The following is a 10,070-nucleotide window of genomic DNA, read 5'->3' on the forward strand; positions in this document are numbered from 1 at the left end:
CACATCAAGATATTTCCATACAGCGGGCAATCGGCACTCACACCTGGAAACTTACTGAAACAAGAAATGTGTTTTGTGACGTGCCCGCAAAGGTCCATCGGAACCTGCTCGAACTGTGCTTCGTGACATGCCCCGAAATCGGAATCCGCAAGTTCAATCGGATTTCATGCCAAACTCATTCCAGTGATTCAATTCGTTCTCAGGAACTAAAACTTTTAATTGATATATGAAGCGGAAGATAGGGGAAAGGAAATCATCTGACGCGAATCCCCTCCCCAACCATGTGTTCGGTGCCATCGACTAAGGACAGGCATGGTTCCCGCCGCCTCCTACGCGACGCATGGATCCACGAATATCAACAGCATCCTGTTCAACCGAGGACATCCACTCATATGAAGACATCACCAGTCAGTACACTATTACAGGAGAGAATTATCAGAGGTATATATTTAATTAGATAGAATTTAGAGCGCGCAGGGGTAGCCAGGTAGGATAACCAAATGCATAAGTGTGTATCTTGCTCAGTTAATTGATAATTGAATTACTGATTTTCTTGATGAATATCAGCTGCATGCCACTGTTTGTGGAAATAAGTTTAATTATAATAAAATCAGTGTAGCATGTTCTGTTGAATTAGCCTAGGGCAGTGATTTAGATGAGTTTGCTCCCCTTTGAGAAATATTTCTCTTGTCCTTCGAAATCGAAATTACACGCACGGATCGAAGGGAATGTGCGTGGTCCCGGCTGGCGTCCCAAGTTTCCTGGACTTTGGCTCTCAACTGCAGCTATCCCCCTTCGCCAATTTCCCAGTGTACGAGAATTCCCATGCTCCTCAACCACCCCTCTCCCCTTTCCAATCTCCAGGGATTTCGAGACATATAGTCTATTAGGTTATATTGTATGTTCTATTTCTTCTTGGGTAATTTAGGTTTTCTTTGTATTCACACTAATTTTCTATCGATGTTATCATGTTAAATTGTATACTAAAGTTAATGTATATTTCATTAGATTAACGTTAATTGCAGCGGCGGCGCCAGGAATTTTTAGTTGGGGAGGCTAAGGGGGGGCTGAGCAAATTTTTTGGGGGGCTGAGCAAATTTTGGGGGGGCTAATAGTAATATGATAATACACATATATTATCCTTATTTCAAAAGGGGAGGGGGTTAATGGTTGGGCTATCTAGCACTGATGGCTGACAAATCTTTAGCCCTGAGTGTTTTAAATTTTCAATTTCAGTTGGAAACTATCATCAGAGATGCTATCGAACATCATTTAGAAAGTAACCGTTTGATAAATGATAGCCAGCATGGTTTCAGACAGAAACGTTCTTGCGTGACTAACTTACTCGAATTCTACAACACAGTTATCTCCAATTATGACAAAAGAAACAATATAGATTTAATATATCTAGACTTTGCAAAAGCTTTTGATACCGTTCCACACGAAAGACTACTTACTAAATTAGCTTCGCACGGAATAAGTGGTAGCCTATTAAGTTGGACTAGTAATTTGTTGAATGATCGAAAACAGAGAGTTGTTTTAAATGGAAAAACTTCTGAATGGAAAAATGTTACAAGTGGAGTTCCTCAGGGTTCCATTCTTGAGCCACTTCTATTCATAATATACATAAATGATATAGACCATGGACTAAAATCTACTGTTTCCAAATTTGCTGATGATACAAAACTGTGCGGAGTGGCAAATGATCGCTTAAACCAATTAGATATTCAAGAAGATTTAGATAAACTACAGCAATGGTCCGAAAAATGGCTAATGAAATTTAACACGAGTAAATGCAAGGTAATGCACATAGGTAAAAATAAAAGTAAGTACGATTACAAGTTATTTGGAAACTCGTTAACAAAAGTGAATAGTGAAAAAAAATCTCGGCGTAATTATCAGTAACGATCTCAAATCAACTAAGCAGTGTATTTCAGCCTCTGAGAAAGCAAATAAGATTCTAGGACTGATTGCGCGATCTTTTGATTTAAAAAATCCATTACTCATTAACAAGCTATATAAATCGTTAGTTCGTCCACATTGGAATATGTTGTTTCCGTATGGTCACCGGATCTCATTAAAGACATTGATAGACTGGAAAAACTACAACAGTGAGCCACAAAACTGATTCCAAATATCAACAATAAATCATACGAAAATCGACTAAAACATATGAATCTGTTTTCCCTAAAAAAGCGTAGACTCAGAGGTGACTTGATACAGGTCTTTAAAATTCTAACGGGAATTGACAACATCAAAAGTGACAAAAAATTTCACATTGAATGAGAATCAGACAAGAAACAATGGTCTCAAACTGTCCAGAAGTAGATTCAATTTAGAAGTAGGTAGAAACAACTTTGCCAACCGTGTAGTTAATGAATGGAATAAACTTCCTGCACAGGTTGCAATGTAGTTCAGTTCGAAGATTTAAGAGTCATTTGAATAAACACCCAAGCAAGATGCTGTAATGATTATAATTTATTTTATAGTATTTGTTTTTGTTCTGTCATCATTTGTCTGTTTGATTTTCATTTATTATTAGTTATATGTTAATTTATTATTATTTGCTATTTACCAGTTTGTTTATCATTTAATTATACCTATGCATCTATTTATGTATTTTATTTGTCATTTACAATATTATAGTTTTTATTTATTAATTCATTATTATTATGATTTTTTCGCATCCGACCTAGATATGGACCAAAAGGTCACCTGTCGGCATGCTCCGCCTTTGTAATCCTTTGTAATAATGTAAGTGATACGTTACCCCGCGACCACAAGCTATCTAGGCATGGCCGAGGAGACTAGCACAAAGAGGGACCCGTTCAAGACAAGTAACATAACCCTAAAGCCGTTTGATGACAATGGAGAGGTCGCCGCGTGGCTTAAAAAGTCAGATTTGGTAGTAAAATTAACCGATGTCTATGACGTCACGAGCTATATTGCCCTTAATCTGGAAAGCGACGCATTAGCCATCTACATGGAAATGCAAGAGAGAGATCAAGAAGATGCCAAAAAACTAAAAAGAAAAAAAAAAAGAGGCTCGAAGAGGCATTCACTGAGAGTGCGTTCGAAATTAGGAGAATAGCGGCACTATCGAAACTCAAAGGTGAAGGCTTAGAATAAGTAGTTAGAATTGTGTTTGTGAGTGGCTTCCCAGATCACGTATCTGTTGGGATCCAGGAAGTAGATGATGCCGTGTCTACGAGCCTGGGCGTGTTGGTAGTCCGTGCTAGAATTCTCACAAGGACACAGAAGGGTCACGTATCCCGATGTTCACGTGTTTTCTTTCTTTGTGCGGTGGTTGTAAGTTGTCGGCCAGCGTGCACTTTTCATTCCTTTATCGCCCAGCTGTGGACAAGTTTGACACACCCAGTAGGTCAAACATGGTCAGATCAGCGGCGTCTTTTGTTAATCCCTTGCCCTCAGGTCAAGTAGCCGTGAACGTTAGCATCGGGGCGCAGATTTTGCCAAATTGATTTGGTTATGTTTCTTTTAGTTGGTGTACTTTTAGTTTATTTCGGATGGAATGTAGCCAAAGTTCCATCACCTGGTTGGTGTGTATCTCTGTTACCATTCCTTAGTACGCTACGCCGTACTCAAAATCTTTGTATTAAAAAAGTATTTTAATTGAATGCATCTCGTAAAGGTAACATTTCTCAATCGCCGGCAGACTGGCTGGATATGTGTCCGCGCTTGTCAAGTTGCCATTTTATTATTCTGTGGTCCATTTACTTTGTTAGTATTAAGGTTTTTATAATCAAGTACATAGTAGTCTTGTGTGAGTGTTTTAAGGTTGTGTAAGTGGGTTAGGCTTCTATGCCGTTTATCAAAGTGGGATTGGGAGAAACTTCCCATTTTTCCTTTCGGCCTTACTGACATCCAGTGACTCCTCAGGTCAATTGCCGAACCTTTAAAAGGGAGGGCCAAACACCTCTCGCTGGATTCTTCCTCATCTCGACGAGTCGAGACCCGGCCGTTCTGTCTCCTTACGGAGACGTTCCCCTTCCCTAAGGTATGCAAAGTCACTTAGGGTTTTAACACGTAAGTGGGTTGTTATAGGAAATGCATCCTATGTTTGGTGCGAGGTTGGTAGGATTGTAGGATCCCCCTTTTTGAGATTAATTCTTGAATCTGGTGTGGCAAATTAGGTTTCTGTCAGATTTCCTAGTCCCGTGTTTTTTCTTTCTTTTCTTTTCTTTTCTTTTCTTTTCTTTTTGGAGATAGGTCTCTTTAATTGACGTGTCTTCGGGCTTTTGTCAATGCTGCACCCAGTCCTGTGGTTCTATTCTTTTGGGATTGGTTATTTTCTTGAATTAACGTGTCTTCGTGTTTTTGTCAATTCGACTTCCTCCACCTCTTTATTTCCCGTTACTTCCGTGTATCGTTACGGGTTTTGGGCTTAGATTTGTATATCACCATCTGGGTTTTCCTTTTTATACTGGTATGACAGTAGGCTCTACCACCTTTAGATTCCCGTGCGTGATCTTTATTTTTCCCCACCTAATTTTACACAACAGTGTTTTTAGGATAAATTTTGATATCACGTGATTCTTGTCTTCTGATTTATTTAAGTTGTATAAAAATTGAATTACTGTCTATGATCAAATGTAGTAATTAGGGTTTTGTTTTTGTAAATAAAAGTTTAAAACGAATCCCTCTTTTCCGAACCTGGATTGGATAAAATAAATAAAACTAAATTCAAATCATAATGTTCTCCTCCCCTTTGTCGCCATTTATGACAGTAGGCGACTTTTTGCCAAAATATCTCTCCCTCCTGTCCCAATCCGTTACAGCCGTTAGCTGCGATAGCGACAGAGAAACCAAAAGGCCTTGCACGAGACAGAGGGTCGAGATGCCAATACGACGACTCACCTGGGTGGATCAGAGTCCACCGGCCGATAGAAATAGAAAACGTGGGAGTCCAAAGGTGACCACAGTGGATGGAGGGGGTCACCTGGGATGCGTTGTTGTATGTGCGAGGGCCTTGGCCACCTCGCGAGGGATTGTGGAGAGACAGAACCTATCTATTACGAATGTAGAAAACCAGGACATATCGCTCGACAATGCGAGCAGGGAAACGGACAAGGAGTGGGTACTGTGTGAGCTGCCGCCCAATCAATGTAAGGGCACTCCCCAATCGTATGCCAATTATAGGTGTCTAGCTGAGAGGAAGACGTGCAAGAGCACTAGTAGATTCTGGCTGTTCAACCGCGATTGTAACGGCCGACGTGATTAAGAAGCAAAAAGGGACCTCTGAATTTTTTTTCAAAATTATTGGTGATGCAACAAAACAGCAGAAACCCAACATTACGCAGAATTAAATGACCAGCAGAACTTCTACGATGCCATCAAAATTACATAAATCCCAACTTAAAACTCCATTGCTACCCTAATATCTGCTGATGGAATGACCCTCATTATAGACAGTAAAAGCAGCCTTCTCAGCCAGAATAATCCAATAGACCCAGGTTTCGCTGACCGTCTTTCCAACTTACCACTACTCCACAATCTGGACCTTACACTATCCTTTTCAGAAGTTCACAAGGCTTGCAAAAATCTGAAGAACGGCAAAGTACCTAGACCTGATGACATTCTAGGCAAACTTTTCAAGTTTAGAGGCTATGCTGTAATACATTGTCTTCACTCCATGATTCAGGTTTTCTCGGAAGCTGGCTACATCCATCAGTCCTTGAAGAATCCTTTGATATGATGAAAAAAAATCAGAAATCAGAATGCAAAAATATCAAGGAATATCCCTGCTTGATGTTCCGGTTAAGTTTTAGCTTGCGTCCTCCCAACTCGTCTATTATCCACTGTTGCAGAGACCATCCTGCCTGAATCCTGATGTGGCTTCAGGAAGGACAGAGGGACCACTGATATGTTATTTGTGGCCAGACAACTCATAGAAAAGAGCAGGGGGGAAATAAAGATCTTTTCATAGCCTTCGATGACCTTTCAAAAACCTTTAACACCATCAACAGGGAAATGCTATGGAAGGTGATGGTCAAATGTGGCTATCCCTCAAAACTCATGACTATAATCAAGGTTTTACACACTGGTATGACAGGTCATGTCTGTGTGAGTGGTCATGTCTCAGAACTCTTTGAAGTAACTGTCGGTGATAAGCAAGGGTGTTCTAGCCTCCACCATCTATATATATTTAGAAGCCGTCACACTTCTTGTAAGATACCATGTTGATCTGGATGATACTGTTGCTATCAACTACTGCCATGATGACAACTTGTTCCATCTTTAATGTCTTAAAGACAAAACAAAGATCTGCACTACAAAAATCTTTGATATGCAATATGCTGACGATGCTGTATACCCCTCATCTTACCCTCAAACACTCCAAGAGAACCTGGACATAGTGAACAACACCTACGCAGCAAGTGGTCTCTGTGATGATGCCAAAAAGACCAAGGTTCTCCTTGTGCAGCAGAACATTGACACCATACCACCCTTTACCATCGGAGATGAGGTCATAACGACTGTTGATAGCTTCAAATATCTAGGCAGCACTCTATCTGCTTACAATATGGAAAATAAAATACAAACCAGAATCAGACTGGTATTTACAAGCTTTGGAAAACTACTCAACCAGTTATTTCTCAACAGCGACCTATCAATTGGAACCAAAGTTAAGGTTTACCAGGCAATCTACTTATCAATATGCTGTATGACAATGAAATCTGGCCTCTATATAAGGTCTAGACCAGGAGACTGGAAGCTTTCCACATTTGCAATTATTCTTAATATCACTTGGCATGACCGTATCCCACATGTAAAAATTTTACAAAAAGCTTCCGCCATCACGAACCCATGATACTGCGCTGCTAGTTTCGATGGATCGGCCACGTGATATGAATGTCTTAATGCTGTTTATCGTGCCAAATACTCTATGGAAAATTGGAGGCTGCCACCTGGTCAATTGGGGCTCCTGAAAATGGTTTAAAGATCAAATCAAGGCTACCCTCAAAATGTGCAACATATCTGTTGATCAGCTTGAAGATTTGGCTACTGATCAACCAAACTGGTCAACATCCTCCTCCCTGCCATGGAGAAGAGGTTCGCCGCCACCTTTGAAGATGAGGAGTGCCTTCTGGCCACTGCCTGCCACCCCAAGTTTCGCCTAAAGTGGATGGGGGCTTTTGAGGAAAGAATGATCAAGAGGTCAGAGGTCAAGTCCCTGATGGAGAGGAAGGTGGAAGAGATCTTGTGGCGTGTTGACCTGGAGACCTCCAGCAGCAGCAGCAAGAGCGAGGACATAGGGACGGAGGATTACTACGCCAGCATTTGTGATGAGGAGGATGGCACTGGGGCTCATCACAGGTCAACCAAGTCCAAGGCTGCTCAAATTGTGAATGTGTGGCTGTAGGCCAAAGGGACAGACAGTCTGACAAACCCAGCCTTCAACAGTGAGAAAGTCCTCATTTACCTCTTCTTGAGGTACAACACGGCGATGCCGAGCAGCGCCTCGGTGGAGCGTTTGTTTTCCCTTGACAAGGACATCACAAGGCTAAAAGGAGCTCCCTGTCTGATGAAAACTTCAACATGCTCATGTTTACGAAGGTGAATATGCTGCAGAACCCGGTCTAGACTGTGGCTGTGCAAATTTAGTTATTTTACTTAAAACAGTACTTTTCATTAGTGAAGAGATAGTATAAACATTGAATTTTAACAAAAAATTCTAAGACTTTTCAATTTTTTTCTGATATTTTTCTAAGTTTTCTCAGATAAAGACAAAAATGAAGATTTGGATTAATATATATATATATATTTTTTTATTTAAAATATCAATACCGTTATCGCTATTACAGGAATTTTGGATTTATTGATTTATCGGTAATCACCTTATCGGGCGATAGATTTATCGCCAGTTATCAATTATTGGTTATCGCCGATACAGTTATCGTTATCGATTTATCAGTTATCGTGATACATTTTTTCGTTATCGCGCCCACCACTGATCTTGGTTTGGGTAAAAGGAAGGAGATGAGATGTGCAAGGGGAGAGGATGGAGGTGAGTTGGAAGTAAGTCTTGACCCATTAAACTCCGATGACAAGGTTCTTGTCATTTGGTCAAATAAAACAAAAAATCATAAAACACCAAAATGTTTGATCAAACACCAGAAAAATATGACGTCAGTCCTCGCTTCGCGAAGCGAGGACTGACGTCATATTTTTCTGGTGTTTAGCTAATGCGCGCAATTCCATTAAAAGTAGTGTGTTCTATAAAAACGGCTAAACAGCCGCAGCGGTTGAGCGGCTAAACAGCCTCTCGTGCGTTCGTAGCCTTACTGTTTACAAAAGGAGCTACAGCATTCCCCACCCTCTACCCAGAATGAGAAAATCTCATTAGCAAAACCCACGCTATGCCAGTTTCCAAAATATTTTACTTCAAATAACTTTGAACGACTCGCGATTCCTCTAAAAATGAATCTCTCTCTCTCACACACACACACACACACACACACACACACACACACACACACACACACACACACACACACACACACACACACACACACACACACACACACACACACACACACACACACACACACACACTCAAATGAAGTAGTAATATAGTCCTTATTGGATATTTTAATCGCGATAAGGTCAACTGGGAGGAATGAGAAGCAAACGACAAAACATATTCCTGAGGAAATACCCTGTTAAGTATAGCAATGGAGAAGACAATGACACAGTGGGTAAAGGAAGTGACCCAGGTAAGAGGAGATGACATTCCCACAAGATTAGATCTGTTACTAACCAAAGAGCCAGACATCATCAGCTCCTTGAACTACCTTTGCCCTATAGGAAAAAGTGACTATGCAACAACTGAATTTCAGCTGGAGGATGAGGAAATAGAATCAAGGAATGAAGCCCACAGGCAAGGTAGACTCAGTTCTAGGAAAGTAGATTAGTTAGGGTTGAAAAAATATTTGAAGAAGCAAACTGGGAGGAATTCATGAATACCACGGAAATAAGGAGGAAATGGGAAATATTTCTTGACACAACTCGGGAATGAATAAACATCTGCCAAAAAATAGTGGGAGGAAGAAGCAGGAGTAGGACTTGTTTAACAAAATCTGTGATATTGAAAACATGAAAGAAAAGTAGCAATATAACAATAGGAGTTTACGAACAAGCTGGGAATGACTACGCAAGAATTTGCAGGGAGGAAGAAAAGCAGTTTTGAAAGAGGTGTAGTAGATGAATTTAAAGACGAACCGAAACTGATGTACAGGTTTATAAATTGTAGACTGAGGCACAGGGATGTAACCACCAAACTAATAGTGGGTGGTGAGGCCTCAGCTCAGGTAGAATTAATGAAATTCCTCAATCGGTCTTTAAAAAAATAATAAGATATTGTGCCGCTTAACTGGAAAAGAGCAAATGTGGTGCCAATTCACAAAGGAACCATCATTAAAATATAGGCTGGCATCACCAACTAGCACATTAGTGAAATTATGTGAAAGGAATGTGAAAGATTGATGGTCCAAATATCTTGAAAAGGTGAACATTTTGACAGGCAGTCAGTTTGGCTTTAGCTCTGGAAGATTGTGTATGTCGAACCTTTTCAGCTTTACTCGAGAGTGATTGATGCGTTGCAAGAGGGGTGGGTGGACTGTGTGTACCTCGACCTGGAAAAGGAATTTGATAAAGTACCTCACAATCGACTATATGAAAATTGGAGCACATTGGAAGACTGAGAGGCAAACTTCTAGAATGGACGAAAGATTTTTTAAGGAAATATACACGAGGACAGTAGTAAAGGATAAGATGTCAAGATGGATGGCAGTAACGAGCGGAGTTCCACAAGGCTCAGTGCTTACACCAATAATGTTTTTATCTATGCCAGTGACTTGATAGAAGGAACAAGCTATGCCAACATGTTTGCAGATGACGCAAAAATCACGAGAAAAGTGAAAAATCAGGTAGGATAGTACACTATTCCAAAAAGGTCTGGACATTCTTTTGGCATGGAGCCAATAATGGGAAATTAAGTTCAATATAAAAAATGCAAAGTACTGGAAATGGACAATAGTAGTAAAAGA

General features: G+C 40.4%; 1 protein-coding gene across 1 annotated transcript; it reads left to right on the forward strand.

Moving 5' to 3' along the window:
* The first annotated feature begins 6,307 nt into the window (after nucleotides 1-6,307).
* On the forward strand, nucleotides 6,308-6,832 carry LOC143030214 (uncharacterized). Its single transcript, XM_076193374.1, has one exon. The coding sequence runs from the start codon at nucleotides 6,308-6,310 to the stop codon at nucleotides 6,830-6,832; it is 525 nt and encodes a 174-aa protein (XP_076049489.1).
* The last annotated feature ends 3,238 nt before the right edge of the window (nucleotides 6,833-10,070 follow it).

This window comes from Oratosquilla oratoria, chromosome 12 (genome assembly GCF_046742065.1).
Source record: "Oratosquilla oratoria isolate Oo_2021 chromosome 12, ASM4674206v1, whole genome shotgun sequence".
Taxonomy (NCBI): Eukaryota; Metazoa; Arthropoda; class Malacostraca; order Stomatopoda; family Squillidae; genus Oratosquilla; species Oratosquilla oratoria.

What these genes read in the sequence shown, in the direction of transcription:
- LOC143030214 (XM_076193374.1), top strand. Translation starts at nt 6,308, where the DNA reads ATGCAATATGCTGACGATGCTGTATACCCCTCATCTTACCCTCAAACA.